The sequence below is a fragment of the Pholcus phalangioides genome, unplaced genomic scaffold (assembly GCF_987345545.1).
Source record: "Pholcus phalangioides strain wild (caught in Gottingen) unplaced genomic scaffold, Ppha-v1.0 ptg000010l_1, whole genome shotgun sequence".
NCBI lineage: Eukaryota > Metazoa > Arthropoda > Arachnida > Araneae > Pholcidae > Pholcus > Pholcus phalangioides.
This window is the reverse complement of record NW_028301603.1, coordinates 9,254,748-9,272,926: the sequence shown is the minus strand read 5'-3', so window position 1 is coordinate 9,272,926 and position 18,179 is coordinate 9,254,748. Positions and strand designations below refer to the sequence as shown.

The 18,179-nt window shown below is 38.5% G+C and overlaps 1 protein-coding gene across 2 annotated transcripts in view; it reads right to left on the bottom strand.

The window, feature by feature from the left end:
- The window catches only part of LOC149080857 (solute carrier family 15 member 1), a 101,439-nt gene extending 84,703 nt beyond the window's left edge, over window positions 1-16,736 (bottom strand). The window contains exons 1-4 of one of the 2 annotated variants that reach the window (XM_089237526.1): window positions 16,610-16,736; window positions 13,371-13,404; window positions 7,997-8,053; window positions 6,616-6,653 (exon numbers count right to left, since the gene is read on the bottom strand). In XM_089237526.1, the coding sequence (XP_089093652.1) occupies window positions 6,616-6,653; window positions 7,997-8,053; window positions 13,371-13,398 (123 nt within the window). In that variant the 5' untranslated portion in view covers window positions 13,399-13,404; window positions 16,610-16,736. The remainder of the gene's footprint in view (window positions 1-6,615; window positions 6,654-7,996; window positions 8,054-13,370; window positions 13,405-16,609) is intronic. The other variant, XM_089237527.1, reaches the window with a different exon arrangement.
- Between the last annotated feature and the right edge of the window lie 1,443 nt (window positions 16,737-18,179).

Here is an 18,179-nt window from a genome sequence, read left to right as displayed (position 1 = left end):
TGAAACTCTATTCTACGACTAGGGGGGGGGGGGCCCGTTCAAGTATTACGTAAGCAAATTTTTAGCCATTTTTGACCCCCCCCCCTCCTGTCAACAAAACTCTGACCCAATTTCTGTAAATTTTCAAAGTTATTTGAAGGCTATGTGAAATTTATCTTCAATAAATTCATTGCGACCCACCCTCTAAGCCATATAATAATAAGTCGCATAAAGGCCCTTGGCCCTTGGAAGGCCCAAATATGGCCCCGGGGTTATCTGATGCGGCCTGCCCTCCTCAAACCTAATTTTGTAAAAATGAACTAAGTGGCACATTTGCAGATCGCTTAAATGACCCGGGAACACAGTTCCAGAACACTTAAGCGATCCGTGACGCATTTAGAGATCCCTTGAGTGACATGTGACGTAGTTTTAGAGCACTTAAGTGGCCCCCAGTGGCGGTTCTACATCACTCAAGTTATCCGTGGCACATTCTCAGATTATTCAAGTGATCCACAACGTATAATTACGGATCACTTGAGTGATGCGTGGCACAGTTCCACAGCACTTAAGCGGCCCGGACGCATTTCCAGATCAATTGGATCCACGAAACATTTAGAGATCACTAAAGTGCTCTATAGGGCACTTATAAATAGGGGGGAATGTTACTTCAAGTGCTCACGAACTATCGAAAGGTTTTTCTCGTTTTTGTCGCACCGAGTAAGATGTCATTAAGAATATTTCATATTTTCATAAAGGGTGGTTGATGACGTAAGCATTATCCGAACCCCCCTCCCCCTTTTCATCAAAAGTCAGCAAATCGGAAACCCCCCCCCCCCAACCATCGACGCTGACGTGATACTTGAATGACCCCTAATGAGTCCCATCACATTAGTAAATTATTTAATAACGGCAACACAAAAATAAACCGAAAATGTGGATGACATAATGATATTGATGATCATTGCTATGTATTTGCCATTCATTTGGGGGGGGGGGCAAATACACTAAAAATGGTATATATATACATACATTGAGTACATGTTGCTTTGCCCCCTCCCCTCCCATGGAACAGTTGAAATGAAGGCCCAGATTCATGCGCTGCGCACAGAGTTCGCCAGACCATGATTTTTGTATTACACACCTAGGCTAACGAAAATATTTTTGGCAATTTTTTTGCCTCGGCTAAACAGAACATTTTAGCTGATGCACGTGCTAACGCAAAACGTAGTGAGCTGAATTTTCACGACAATCATCACACATCAAAATAACTGTCACTCGATTAACTTATTAATCACCCTCGAAATCTTTTTCCCAGATGTACCTCCGATTCTCTTTCCGGACATTTTTGAATCATTTTAGGCTGAACTAGGCTGACCATATTTCCTCGAGAGAAATACGGGACATTGGGATTCCAAATACGGGAAAATACGGGACATCGCCAATTATCGCCAAAACCCACACAAAGTTGCTAAATATTGTTGAAATACGGATACATCACAATGGCGGGAAATGATGCATTACTGCAAATTGCAGTGGATTAAAATGTATTCCACGGAAAAAAAAAAAACGTTCACCAAGGCAAATGTGGGAGATTAGTATTCTCATATATAGATGTAATTAATCATAAAATAATTTATGAGTTGAAAAATAATGTCAATCTTTGACTTCAATAAAGAATAAAATTCAACTAGGCTTCGTGTAAAATACGGGAAAAACCGGGACACTTTTGCCGAAAAGTCGGGACGGCCGAAAAAACAGAAAATACCGGACTGTCCCGGGAAATACGGGACGTATGGTCACCCTAAGCTGAACACACAGTGGAACGGAGAGCAAAGCAACGATGAGAGGAGAGATCAGCGCGGCTAAATCAAACACACTGATTCCAATGCGCCTGCGTATAGCGGCGCGCACCGCAGCAGGGCGGGAATTCCGCCACAAGCGATAATAGCAGCGCATTCGAGATATTTTGTTTTCGCCGCTCTGCTCGCTTGTATGTAGCTTCGAAGATGTCCGTCGAAGGGCTTGTTTTCGCTGTTAAAAAGCGGTAGTGAAGTCAAAAATGTCACCAGAATCGTTGATGTTACGTTCTCCACGTACTTCAAAATGGTGTGGACGAACAATTGAAAACAGCAAGTACGGAATATAATTTTCATATATTTCCCGTCAAACGTTTTTTCGTGTGCACGTACTTAACCAAACCGAAAATGATTTATATTTTGAGTTTATAATATACATTTTGAGTGAGTTTTAAGTAGGGTGACCATACGTCCCGTATTTCCTGGGACAGTCCAGGTATTTTCTGTATTTTTAGCCGTCCCGACTTTTTGGCAAAAATGTCCCGGTTTTTCCCGTATTTTACGCGAAAGCCTACTTGAATTTTTATTCTTTATTGAAGTTATTTTTCAACTAATAAATTATATTATAATTACAACTATAAATGAGAATATTAATCTCCCACATTTGTCTTGGTGAACTTTTTTTTTTCGTGAAATTCATTTTAATCCACTGCAATTTGCAGTAACGCTTCATTTCCCGCCATTGCGATTTTACGTAATTTCAACAATATTTGGCAACTTTGTTCGGTTTTGGCGTCATTTTTGGCGATGTCCCGTATTTGGAATCTCAATAACCCGTATTTCGCTCGAGGAAATATGGTCTGCCTAGTTATAAGCTAATTTATCATACACCGTGTGGGTACATGTATATGAGTAGTCTGAATTAAAAATCATGTATGTTTCTGGAAAAATTTTGGCAAGTTTTATTTGTTTGTTTATCTTCTGTGTACCGTCAATATTTCCATAGTGGAAGCGTACCTAGGATGACCATACGTCCCGTATTTCCCGGGACAGTCCCGGTATTTTCTCCTTTTTGGCCGTCCCGACTTTTTGGCAAAAGTGTCCCATATTTCACACGGCGCCTACTTGAACTTTTATTCTTTATTGAAGTCAAAGATTGACATTATTTTTCAACTCATAAATTATTTTATGATAATTACATCTATATATGAGAATACTAATCTCCCACATTTGCCTTGGTGAACGTTTTTTTTTTCCGTGGAATACATTTTAATCCACTGCAATTTGCAGTAATGCATCATTTCCCGCCATTGTGATGTATCCGTAATTTCAACAATATTTGGCAACTTTGTTTGGATTTGGCGTCGTTTTTGGCGATAAATGGCGATGTCCCGTATTTGGAATCCCAATGTCCCGTATTTCTCTCGAGGAAATATGGTCAGCCTAAGCGTACCGGATGTTTTTATGCTGGATTTTTGGGTGTCAATAATTACGTTTTCTTGTGTAAAAAAAAAAAAAATGAAACCAACAAATATTTATACAAATAACGCAATTCGTGGGGGGGGGGGGGGATTTTCCACTTCTACCCTCCCTTCCGCCTATGCTAATAATATAAATTTAAACGGTGGGGAGCTTTGATAAACTTGATATTTTCTCAATTTTTTACTCCTAAATTTAGGAAATATTATTGATCTTTCGAGAAGTGATCGCACTCAAGTGCCGCGGGAAAAGATGTGTAGGGAGGAAAGCGACCAAAATATGAAGAGTATTTCGGTAGTTTATATTTAAAAATAGTGATATTCTCACATTATTATTTCTAAATTGTTGTCTGAGCAATGATTTTTATAATTATGAAAATTTTTAAGCGTTCTTTAATTTAAAAAACCAAGCTGATTGCGGAGTTCTATTTGACACACTCTGCTATATCAAACGCGCCCACTATGTATACTTTCAGTGTAAGACTCTTAGCATCAAACTGAACAATCTGGAAATTCTATGAGCTTATCTTTTCCATCTGCATGTACCAGACGACACAGAAATGAGCTGACCAAATCACAAATGGGTGGGAACACCATCGAGCTTGTACTATTACTGGAGGAGCACCGAGACGGGATCAACATCGAATGAAAGCAAATCACGTGACTCGTTGAATAACACAGTTCCTGCCTGGCAATTTCCCCCCATAGAAATGTGCAGTTAGTCTCTAAATATGTATTGCGTTTTGAAGATTGAAAAAAGAAGAGTAGAGACAAAAAGATTTAAAAAAAAAAAGATAAAAAACATCTCTAAAGATAAAAAAGATTACAAGATATACGGAAGACTGGATGTTTGTGAAGATATTTATTATTTTAGATGTAATTTTTTAAGGAAGGAAAAAACTCATTTCTGCCTCTACCGGGAGTCGAACCCGGGTCCCTCGATTGCCGGACGAGTGCTCTGGCCACTAAGCTACAGAGGAGATAGAGATTTTCCTTCGCTAGAGCGTATATGTGCCGAACGGAACCGTGCAATGGACGGTGAAACCGATCAGCTAATAGCTCATGGACGACGAGCCACCAGAGGGCTATATATATGACATGAATGTAGCTTAGTCGTCCGGCAATCGAGGGACCCGGGTTCGACTCCCGGTAGAGGCAGAAATGAGTTTTTTCCTTCCTTAAAAAATTAACATCTAAAATAATAAATATCTTCACAACATCCAGTCTTCCGTATATCTTGTATTAACAAGTGGAGAGCGACATTCATGTCATAAAAAAGATTAAATTATTCGTTTCATTAACACTGGAATAATTTCTTTCATTAAATGCTGGAATAATTTCCTTTATTAAATCAGGCATTACTTCCTTTAATTATCATTTCTTTCATTAATTATGGAATTATTTGCTTTACTAATTATCATTTCTTTCATTACTTCTAGAATAATTTCCTTCACCAATTCTGTATTTGTTTCTTTCATGCTGGAATTTTGGAATTTATCACTTTCATCAATGTTGAAATCATCTTTCATTAATTCGAGAAATTTATCTTTCATTAATTTTGGAATTATCACTTTTATTATATATTTAATTATCACTTTCATCGATCTGGAATTACTTTCACTAGCATAATACCCGGCGCTGCCCGGGTTTTCTTCATTGAGGCTTTTTGGATCATGCGATATGTCCCTCTTTCTTTGAGGGACATTCAAACACCGTGTTTGAATGGTGTTAACCAATATGGCGACTTCCTCTGCGACTCATGAAATAAACAAATCTAGATTTAAAGAAACATAGAAATGAATATATACTTTTCTTTCCTTTTTTAAGGGGCGCTATGTATTTCTATTCCCCCCCCCCCCCAAACTTCAAGTTAATTATCTGCCTGTTTCAGCTTTCAAAAATGCTTAATTAAAGCTGTGGAATTTTTTCGATCCACTTTTTACGGGCTCATAACTAATTTTAAAATATCCTAACCCACATGAATTCATGCAAATAAATATCAAAAGACAATACGGAGAACTGAATTTTCATGCTTGAGAAGATATAAATAAAAGTTAAAATCAATGTTATGCATGGATATCCAACGCAAAAGTAGGTCCGAGGCTAATTACTTCATGTTTAATCTCCTGGGCTTCGTATATCTCTAAGCGAACTGAATATTTCAAAAATCGAGAATTCAATACGATTTTTAAAATTATTGATGGGGCGGAAAATCCCACTAATTTCCGCATTTCTACAGTAAAATCGACAATTTTAGCACTGATTTCTATGAGGATCACCCTTTTCCTGACTCTCAAAGCGATGCTGATGATGATTGTGACGTCATTCAAAAAACCTCATTATAGTAGTATTGAAAATGTGGCAAACCATTATAAAGACATAAATTATTATTCATATAGTAGCAGTATTAGAGAAGTAACAAACCGTTGTAAAGGCATATACACGTCTTAAACGCATGGCTAGGGAACCACGGTAACCAAAGTAAACGTTCGGAAAGTGATTGTTCAGGCCCAAAAAACATTGTTGCCCTACGGTTTTTTGCCCATTTGGGACATTTGCCCTGCTCTGACGAAATTTTAAAGTAGCCTATCATTCAAATCGGGTCCCATTTGGTATATATGCAAAATTTGGCGACGATTGATCTAAAATTGTAGATTTGTATAGAGAACATACACACACACAGACAGACAGAAAATCAATTTATATATATAGATTAATGCTGGAATTATCACTTTCATTAATTTTCGAATTCTCTCATCGATGCTGAAACTATTTCTTTCGTTTATTGTTTTAAACTCCTATTTATGCCATTACAAAACAACGGAGATTACGCAGAGATATTCAACGATTCCACCGCATGATGTTAACGACACCATTCCCAGCACTGCCAAGGCGGAAACCGCTGATATCCTACTCCCTCCAGTAATATAAGCTCGATGGAGAACACCTATGAACTCGACTGGATTGTGCGAACAACTTTAGTAGATGGACTAAAGCTGATGTTGGTTGTGTACACATGGTGAAAAAATAAAATGATTTTCAGTGCCCCATATATCTTCCGGTAAATTCTCATTTTTCCAATTTTTGAAGTTGTTCATTTAAGTCTTCGGTCAGTGTTTGGCTTTTATTACAGAGCTCCTTGGTGTTTAGAAAAAAAACTTTAAATTTTGTGACAGAAGCTCGAACGAATCAAATGATTTTCTATGGATGCCTATGGGAAATCACGTTTCGGCTAACGTTTCCACAACGAATCATCTTCGTTATAGCCGAGGTATAACTGTACTTTTACATTCCTTTAATCTGATAACGACCAAATCCCCCAACCCTAAAACAAATCGTCTGTATATATATAATAGACTCACCTTTGTTTTCTCCTTTCCATCATCGATTAGCGGTGTTTCTGCAATGTGGAATTTCACAACAAAAATTTATATTTCAGACATTCTCAATAACACTTTTATTACACAGTAATATTATTCGACATTGAATATTTCACAGATCAATCAATTGAAACAGTTTTTTTCTTCTTCAAAATATCCGAATTTACAGGTTGACTTATTACAGAGGAGGATTTATGGATTTGCCGTCTGTGCGTTACACAAATTTCGCCGCCATTCTCCTATTATTGACTAATTTGTCGACCTAGGCTACAGCCCGCTCTCAGCTCCTGCTTCTGTAAATACTCCCAAATTGCCTCTAATAAGTAATTTAGAGGCAATATAATTTAAATTCTGTAAATAATCTGATTGCCTCACTTTTTTCGTCACTACCACGCCATTATTTGGCACTTTTGGCGTTGTTGTTGGCGATGTCCCGTATTTGGAATTCCAATTTCCCGTATTTCTCTCAAAGAAATGCGATCGGCCTAGCTATACCCGGCACTGCCAGGGTTTTCTTCAATTACTGAGAGGATTGGAAAAGTAACCAACCATTACAAAGGCATGAACTATCATGCATAACGCTGGCAGCCAAAACTGTACTGCTGGTAGCATTAAAGAAATGGCAAACCATTAAAAAGGCATATGCATGTCTGGAACGCATTGCTAGGGAAACACGATAACCAAAGTAGTAAACGTTTCGAAAGTGACTATTCGCCCAAAAAACTATTGTTGTCCAACAGTTTTTCGCCCTTTTCGGGCATTTGCCCTGCTCTGACGAACTTTTTATGTAGCCTATCGTTATCCCGTACAACTGTTAGAACGGTTACACGCTGGAATAACTTCACGGGGCTGGTGTCCGCGCCTTTTATTCACTGTGACGCAGATAATCATACGGTTTCTTCTTCTTCCCCAGGTTACATTTACATGCATGGTGTTCTTTTTCTCCCGATAAATCACATCAGGAATGCCGTTTTAACGTTTGCGGAGCGGCCGTTTCGAAACGCGCCAGCGCGTTTGCGTTTCATGTCAGACCATGCATTCTTTGATGACAATTATTTGTATTCGTGTGTACTATCACCTCTTAAAGTTTTCCCCATCTTTTCTGAATCACCCTGTATAAGTGGTAATAGGATTAAAAACGCTTTAAAGCTGATGAACGGGTTTGGGAACTTACATGACTGCCATAACATTAAAAAAAAAAAATTTAACCGTTGAGAGGAGTAATATGAAAGCAGCAACCATGTCAGAACATTGGGCAAAAAAAAGCTACATAGCACGACACATACGATCGATAATTGCAGAAGCAATATTCACTAGCAAAGCAGACATAAAAAAAAATACAAATATACACAATCAAACCAACCTTCCTCAGATGCTGAAGTATCCTCACCGTGTGAAAGGAGCTTCTTTTTCGCTGAACCTAATCAAGCAAACACATGAGCGAGAGGGGGAAAAAGACAAACGTGAAGCAACATGATCGAACATTTCACTTGGATAAACAAATTGTAATTTTCACATTCATGAAAATATTTACTAATTAATTTCAAAATACTTGTACTACTAATTAACTTGATTTTGTATTTATGATTATTTGTGTGTTTGAATTTATGTATATAAACTGAAGAGATAAAAAAAACTGGTACAGGCATGCGTATGCAAATAAAGAGATATGGAACCAATCAGAGTACGGCGCTGCGGTCGGCAACGAATATATAAACACAACAAGTGTCTGGCATAGTTGTTACTATTTAGAAGACACCAACGAATAAGGCAAATACACAAAAAATAGTAAAAGTCCTAATGCATTTCAACACCAATGGGTGCCGTCTTCAGAGGAAAAATTTAACCACTAGTTTCGCTGACCGAGTTGTTGAAATGCATTAGGACTTTTACTATTTTTTGTGTATTTGCCTTATTCGTTGGTGTCTTCTAAATATTCTTGGGCAAAGTGGATTAACTCTTCTATAGTTGTTACTGCTGCTACAATGGCGGGTTATCGAGATTTAAGTGAGTTTGAACGTGGTGTTATAGTCTGCGCACGAGAGATGGGACATGGCATCTCCGAGGTAGCGATGAAATTTGGATTTTCACGTACGACCATTTCACGAGTGTACCGTGAATATCGGGAATCCGGTAAAAAATTAAATCTACGACATCGCTGCGGCCGGAAAAAGATCATGCAAGAACGGGACGACTGACGAGAATCATTAAACGTGACAGACGTGCAAGCCTTCCGCAAATTGCTGCAGATTTCAATGCTGGGCCATCAACAAGTGTCAGCGTGCGAACCATTCAACGAAACATCATCGATATGGGCTTTCGGAGCCGAAGGCCCACTCGTGTACCCTTGATGACTGCTCGACACAAAGCTTTACGCCTCGCCTGGGCCCGACAACACCGACATTGGACTATTGAGGACTGGAAACACGTTGCCTGGTCTGACGAGTCTCGGTTCCAATTGCTTCGAGCTGATGGACGTGTACGGGTATGCAGACAACCTCATGAATCCATGGACCCTACATGTCAACAGGGAACTGTTCAAGCTGGTGGAGGCTCTGTGATGGTATGGGGCGTGTGAAATTGGCGTGATATGGGACCCTGATACGTCTAGATACGACTCTGACAGGTGACAGGTACGTAACCATCCTGTCTGATCACCTGCACCCATTCATGTCCATTGTGCATTCCGACGGACTTGGACAATTTCAGCAGGACAATGCGACACCCCACACGTCCAGAATTGCTACAAAGTGGCTCCAGGAACACTCTTCTGACTTTAGACACTTCCGCTGGCCACCTAAATCCCCAGACATGAACATTATTGAACATATCTGGGATGCCTTGCAACGCGCTGTTCAGAAGAGATCTCCACCCCCCTCTTACTCCTACGGATTTATGGACAGCCCTGCAGAGGATTCATGGTGTCAATTACCTCCAGCACTACTTAGACATTAGTCGAGTCCATGCCACGTCGTGTTGCGGCACTTCTGCGGGCTCGCGGGGGGCCCTACACGATATTAGGCAGGTGAACCAGTTTTTTTGGCTCTTCAGTGTATATACTTTTTCCCATGAAACGTCTGTATCAGTTTTTAATTTTATTTGCATTGCCCCCCCCCCCCCCCCAGCATCAAAGGTGAAGTCGACTGATCTAATGCATATATGTATAGATGAATCGACATCATCATTTTGCCCCACCCCCCAGCATTAATGGCCGTTCTCCCGCCAGACTTCCAAGTCTATCTCCGCCTATTATACAGGGTGTCCTCCTGTAAGAGCTAATGCGGCCTTTATATCATATACCATAAGTATTCTTCATGGGCTTTGTATAATATTTTATCTTGTGTATATATTGATTATAATTTTTGTTAATTGCATTTTTAATAGGGTTGCTGTATTTTTGAAATATATGACATCCATCTTTTTCCTCAACCACCTCGTTGGGCATTTTGCCTGTTGTGGCGTTGTATTTGTATCATCAACTGTCCGTCGTAGAGGTAGGATTCTAATTTTAAAAAATGCTCAAAATACGTTCAAAAATGATCTTGTACCAGCTTCGAGATTGGAAATACAGTGTGTCAGAAAATAAAAAAAATCTAAATTTTTATACGGTTCTCTCGTCTTCCAACTTCCAACGTGAAAGTTGTTGCCCTGTATCTCCTGAGGCCAACGGAAAAAAATCTAAGAAATTTAATTTTGTGAATGTTATGCCGAAACTGATATTTGGAAAGAAAAGTGATTTGTCTCCTCCGGGAATCGAACCTGGGTCCCCTTGCATACCTGTAAGTGAGCTAACCAACACCAGAGAGACACTTTTCAACTCCTTACGACACGCATTCGTAGCGTGAAGCGCAGAGTGGAGTCATAGCAGCCTCCCTTAACTTCAGCAATTTTCTCCCTGAGGTTTTTTGGTTTTTTTTTCCAAACCGAGCACAACTCAGGTCTATCGCCATAGGCAATTTACTACCTAGTGAGTTGTGCCGGAAGTGTAAGTGCGTGTACCTAACAGTCTGAGTGCGTATCTAGTGTTGTGTATGATTTTTCAGTGCTGCCATCTATATCTCAGAATTGAAGTGAGTGATGTGTAGTGACTGAATATTTGCACAGTTTGTAGCACTGTTGCTCTCTGTGGCGAGACTTTTTAACGGGGAGATCGGCTCGCATTTGCGCCTCGAAGTTGGGAACCACAGAAGCTGCTATGTATCCACTCAGCGCTTCACGCTACTAATGCGTGTTATAAGGAATAATTGAAAAGTGTGCGTCTGATGATGTATTGGTTAGAGCACTTGCCCGGTATGCAAGGGGACCCAGGTTCGATTCCCGGAGGAGACAAATCACTTTTCTTCCCAAATATCAGTTTCGTGTTTCCTGAGGTGTAACATTCGCCGAAATATTTAAATTCAAAAATCGGAGAAATTATGAAAGAACGGCGAAAACTGACGGGCAACGCTCCTTTTCTCCAATTTTTGAATTCGAATATCTCAGCGAATATTGGACTTAGAAAAATGATTTTTTTTTCTTCTGTTGCATTCTTTCACATTGGAAGTTCAAGAGGTCAAGGGGACCGTTTAAGAATGTAGATTTTATTTTTATTTTGTAACACACTGTTTTTACTCTCAAAACTAGTATGGGGGTAATTTATGAGAGCATTTTTTAAATCGAAACTATACCTCTACGATGGTCGGTTGATGAGATAAAAGTCGCACTTACAGGACAGCCTGATTTTAATCACAAAATTTGCACCTGGCGGCACCATTTTATAATATGAACCACTATTAGGATGTGATTTTTAGTCAGTGCGCAATAAATGAATCAAAGGTATAAATAAAAGGAAAAGAAGGTAAGGGACGTTCAGCCGGAGACAAAAACAAATGAAACAGCAATGAAAGCGGGGAAAACAATAACAATTACTGATACAACACTGATGCCATTAAAACTAGTCATTTCTACAAAATTTCTTCTTTTTAAAGTTTATTAAAAGCGCCTATTTTTAAATATTTTGGTACAAGTTGTTTTCACACATAGCTACTAATACAAGGAAGCTGCTGTTGACTTCTCGAAAAAAAGGCCGAAGGGATTAGCATTCACTCTCACTGTTTCGATTACGTAAATATTGCTAATAATACAGTAAACCTCTCTTTTGCTGTCACCGACAGGACAAAATGCCTCTATTATACAAGGGGAAATATCATTTGGCCATAAAAGAAAGGTGACAGCATCTGAGGGGTATCTGTTAAGAGGGGGTTTCGCTGTATTTTTAGAACAACTGTTTTTCTGCTGCGGGTGGAATTTAGTGAATTAAATAGAGATGTTTGTATTTTCCAAACACCAAGTGTTATATTTTTTAAGGCTATTTCTAGAGATATGTCAAAAGCGTTCATTTTTTTTTTTTTTTTTTTTTTGAAATAGTGTCGAAAGTAATTCTTTTGTTGCTGGTATTTTCGTTACTGAGCAGCTACAACAAACTAGAAATTAAAAATGCCTAAATAAAAACATATGTACAAGTTTTTTGCAAATGAATATGCACTAAGAAATAGAAAATATTCATTTTAAAAGCATATCTCCTTTTTTTTTGCATGGTGATTTTTTAAATGCATATTTTCGCATTTTTGGCAATTTTAACTTTTTCAGGATTTTTTTAAATGTATATTATGGGTTTTTAATGCATATTTTGGCATTTTTAAGTGCATATTTTGGCATTTTTAAATGAATATTTTGGCATTTTTAAGTGAATATTTTGGCATTTTTAAGTGCATATTTTGGCATTTTTAAGCGCATATTTGCATATTTTTTGAGCATATTTTGCCATTTTTAGTGCATATAATCCAGGCTCTAATTATCATGTAAGTTTTCAATCATCCATGCAGGCATCATGGCCTCCGGATGGTAAATATGTGTTAAAAAATTAATTTTAAACCTTTACGTACGTATGAAAATTAATAAATTTGATTTGATAATATTTTCCGTCATTCAAATAAGCAGTGTCAACTGAATGTGCAAACATTGGGATACAGCACACCGTCGCCACACGGTGTTATAACACACATTAGGATATTTGCAAGTTTTAGTAGGAAAAAAAAAATCATCGTTGAACAAAATCAAAACCTTTTAGTCATCACTTATATTAAGTTTTAAGTATTTCCCGCTCATGTTTTTTTTGTTTTTGTTTACTCAAACATGTGCAATACAGCAAAGGGGGGGGGGGGGTTACAGTATTACCAAATTTCGAATACAGGGCCGCAACTACTGGTAAGTCTGGTGGTCTGAGCATTGGACAGACAGATCGAGGGGGACCAGCAGCTTAACCTGCAAAGTTGTCTGCTTCGGAATTTGAAAAATAGATGGCAGCACTGCTTAGGAATGTGTGGTATGATGTTTCTATTATGTGCTGCCATCTATTTTTCAAATTCTGAAGCAAACAACTTTGCAGGTTAAGCTGCCAGTCCCCCCTGGACGATTTTATTATAAGAAATAAAATCTATGTTAGGTTCTCAATACACACACACACATTCCAACACATACTCATTCATTAGAAACTCCATAAAGGAATATGAATGAGGTGCATGTGTGGTTGAGTAGTAGCAGGTTCGGGTGTGGTGCAAATTTCATCTTTGAACCCCTCTTTCAACATTAGAAGGGGGTTGTGCTATAGCATGTTTGCCCTAACTGACTAAGCATCTAGTTGCGGCCCTGTTCAAGTAATTTTATATGCAGAAAGGGTGGAAAAAAACGGTTCTCACTTTCATTTGGTTCCTTGGATACAGTCATTTTATTCTGGAAAAAAATAACGAGAAAAGATGAAATATCAGTTTTGCGAAATAAGACAAAAAAAAATCAATATCATAGCTGAAGGCACCAACTGTGTTAATGGTCGAATAACTAATATTAAGCTGGTTTTAGCTCTGATGATATTGACTTGGTAACTCAAGTCACTGGCTCAAATCTGAGTTGAACGATCATTTAAAACTTACTGTTTGGGGCCCTGATCTTTGCACACTTGGTCCTAACACAAACATTTCCCTCACACTACTAAATAAAACCCTCTTTCAGCGGTTTCCTCTCAGATGCGGTCACCACTGTTTTACAGCCGAAAAAAAAAATGTCCAGACGATAGCCCTAGTTAAATAATGTATTTCAAACACCTGTTTAAAGGTCACCCTCAGATACAGTCAAGGAAGAGATTTTCATCATTTGTTCTATTGGACTAAAATCCCTATAAAAATAATTTCAATTATGGTTTGAAATATGCTCACTAGATGGCAGCAAAAGTTTTAATATTTGACGAACAGTTCTCACAAACGTTTTGAATGAATATTTGGCTACTTTTGAATGAAATTTTGGTTTGAAGTTTGTCAATGTTCTGCAACACTCTGATGTCTATTTAGAATCTGAAATCAAATGTTGCTGGTTGTGCTCGTATATATTTTACATTATTCCACACTGTTTAGTATGGTCAGCTTTAGTAATTTTTGCTTACTATCACTAAGGGAAAAAATTGATGTCATCAAATACAGTTAAAAAACCGTAAGATTGGAGTTCATACTCTTGCAAGTGAATCGAGTGTATTGATTGAATAAATTTTCCTGTGAACACAATAACGGAAAGTCGTTGGATTTAGTCTCGAACCTTGAAATACTTGTTGACAATACAAAGCAAAAACCACCAAAGGTCGATTGATCAGTTTTTCCACAGCATAAAAATTCAGTATGTAAACTTTGTATATTGTATAATATCTCTTTTGTAATTTTAATTGTGTATCCATGTAGCGGGGGGGGGGGGGAAGACAATTGAGGGTCTGGTTTCCCCCAAATGTGAGAAAATGACTGAAAAACGGAAAAAGATGACCAAATCTATTGTTCTATCATTTTGCCCCACTCAAAATATGCGTTCTTCCCATCCCCCCACTCCGAACGAAATTTCTCTAGCTACAGGCCTGTAACTATGCATTTTCATGACTTTGAACATACCTCATATTGTCAGAATTTCATTCATATTCAAATGCAGAATCATTTCTGTTATCGGTGTTGTAAAAGTACAATTTAAACAGGAACCCTTTCTGGCATGGTCACCCATATTTTTTGTCCCGCTAGTGTCTGCAAAAAAAAAAAAAGGGATTTTACTGTACTTCTACTTCAAGCAGGGCCATCTTAAGAACATCATGGGTGCCCCGGATGTGATTTTCTAAGGTCTCTCTGGAAAATTCAACTACCTCTTGTTTTTCTAGGGCCCCCTCTTCTCCTGAGGTGCCCGGGTGGGCCCATGCGTTAAGACAGCATTGACTTCAAGAGAAGCTTGTCACCTCTGAAGATTTCTACTATTAACGAACCCCCCCCCCCCCCCGCATTTGATGGAAAAAGGACATTACATCAAAGGTTTGAAAAATAAATCAATTTTAACGGAAATTCATATTTAATGGAATAAAAAATTACATTATAGATTATGAAAGCAGTTGCAGAGAAAATGTATCGGGTTAAAAAATAATGAAATTGTGGTACAGGGGAATCTGTACAAAACGGAACCTAAAAAGACTGAAATATTATTGTTTTAGACAGGCTTTTTATTTTTTAATATAAAGAAGCACATTATAAAGCACCAAAAATCGATAGGACAAGATTTCGATTCCATTCAAGACTAGTTTCCCATCTTAGACCGGTTTCACTGTGTAACTAATACTATGTACTAACCTTTGTACTGAATTCTCCTATATTAAGGGTCAATGCCAAACACAATTACGACAAATGAAAAACACAGATTTTCTAAATTTCTTTGCATAAAAACAGAGGTGGGCAGAGCTGTTTGGACGTTCCATTGGACTGTCTTTTTGGTTTGTTGTATTGGATGAAAAACAACAGGGAATGAATTGCAACTTATTAAATCAGTCATTGTAATGGAACGGTTATGAACACATGGTTGCTATCATTGGCGTATGCAAAAGGGGGGTTTTGGGGTTCTAACCCCCCCCCCCCCCCAAAGCCAAGATTATAATGTTGTTTTGCAGGGAAAAATTTGTACCCCCCCCCCCTTGAGAAGAAAAAAAATTGAACCCCCACCCCCATAAAATTCTGCACACGCCTATGGTTTCTATAACAAGCATCGACTATAGTAAGGCAGCATAATGTTATAAATAAATGTGCAAATGCCACGGACAATAGGCCATAGAGTTTAATCCAGAGAAAGTCTATAACAGGCCTCATATCATTCACCCATAGCTAGGTTTATTAGATGCAAAGGGGGGCTGTTTTAACACGTGGGTTCACCCAGGTACAGCCTGAAGACCTCTCTCTGCTATAGAGGATTCTGACAACCTTGGGTAATAATTTACATCCATTACGTCAAATTTGCAAGAACCCAGTTCAGGGGGGGGGGGGGTGCTGTAATGCCATCAATGAGTAGAGCAAGAGAAATTCAATGTTCTATCCCAGAGGCAGATTTATGGTTTCCCCGCCTGTGGGCTACAAAACTTTTGCCGCCCTTAATACATTCCTTGAATTTGCCACAGTAATCTTAACCCTGCCCATGGAAATACGCCCAAGTCATTTTTGGTCACTTCCATGATTGAATGCTTTTTTGGGCTTTCACTGACCTGGTCCCCCATGGACAGGGCCGTCTTAAGAGCGTCATATGCCCCCGGGGCCAATTGATTTTTCTGAGACCCTTCCTGGAAAATTCTCGAAAATTTCAATTAGTTCCCATTTTTGTGAGCCCCCTTTTCTCTTGAGGTGCCCGGGTGGGCCCATGGATCCCCACATCTTAGATTCTGGGCCCATAGGCGGAGGGGGGGGGCATGTTTCAGTTATAATTTCACAATTCCTCAAGACCACATCAAAAAATGGGTTTAAATATACACCAATATTTTAAAGCCGAGTACAATCTGTTTATACACACGGCGTATTTTAACCAATGTGAGTTTAAAACAAGGGTTTCATGAAAGGTCCGTGGGCACAATGAAATTAATGAATGAACATTAGTGTGTATTTACCTCAATAAATAAAATGGACTGTCATCGACATCGAAATTTATTAAAATTAGAAACGTCCGTCACATGACGAATCTCATTTGTTTACAACAGCTGTTTCTTTTCATTTTTTTTCGATTTTAGTTCGGACGGCCGTGACCATCGAAGTTCCGCCACTCGCAACATGTCACAGGTAAATGAAGACACGAATATATATTAGCTTAGACATTTGAATCATTTTTGTACGTAACAAACAGTAATGGATCTGATCTTAAATTATAGATTTATCGGCACTCATTGTTCACAGAGTAGCCGATGTCTAACAGAAAAACTGTATAATCGAGTCGATTGTCACACCAATAATGTGTCTCGTAATGTGAAAAATAGATGGCAGCGCTTACCGGACCAGAAAAAAGAACCACCTGTTATATTCGCGGAATCCTGCCCTCAGGACTATAACAGCGGCTGGCTGTGATGGTAACTCGTGGGAAATTTCTTGGTGTTTGTGGGAAATTTTGAGAGTTCATCAAACAAAAGAATTTTGTGATAAAACAATTTTTATTGAAAAAAAATATATATACATGCAAAACAATGCTTCTCTCTCTCTCTAGTGTAAAATGCTCGACTGCATATTTCCACTAATAGGTGGCAGGACAATTTTCGGAATGCGTGGGAAAAATACAGTCAAAAGGGAAATTTTTCTTGACAAGGTTACCATCACTGAGCGGCTGACAAAATCCCTAGCAAGCGGGAAAAAAATTCCAGAGCCCTGAAAATGTACAAAAGGGAGAAAATTCCAAAACGCATGAGGGCACTGATGTTTGGTAACACTAACAATAGATGATGCCACCACGTTAAAAGAAAACTAACATGGCTAATATACACATGATGTAATGAACATACCACTGCTGTTACTGTCTTTCAGCCACTGACCTAGAAACACGGCTATAATATTAGGATTTTTGTGCCGAGAGAAGAGGGGGTGAGATAGAAGGGCGAATGAGATTTTGCTGCCCGTTCCAGTTTCAAATTCAATTTTATGACCCCCAAAAGCAGAACATTTTGCTTGGTTATACAACAAGTGCTCATGCTATAGAAAATGTTCTGCAGTGAAAACTTTTGCAACAGCTTGTCTTGAAAATTCTGAGATTAGTTCCACTGAGAAAGTTCTGTAGCAGCGCTGATTATTGTTCTTCTGATTTTTGACAGTGTACATCACAGTTTTTGGCATATTCTGCTTTAAGAGTTAAAGAATACTTCGTAAGTGATACAATGAATTGTTTAAAGCGATGAAGATATATAATGAATTAACATAGGGTTTATTTACTAATTTGGGTTATAAGGTTGCGTGATTTGTATAAAATGAAGGATTCAGGATAATTGATTAATTTCTTAAAATAATTATTTATTTCCAACACGAAACATAAGACAAAATAAAAATCTATGGGAGCGACATGTTGAGTGCTTGATGGTTCAATCGCCTCTCTGGTTTTCCTGCGTGACAATAGGATGGCGTCGGCTTTACAAGTGCTGCCATGTGTGAGATAAAATATAAATCGAATCTCACCACATGAGTCACACGGGTAAACCAGAG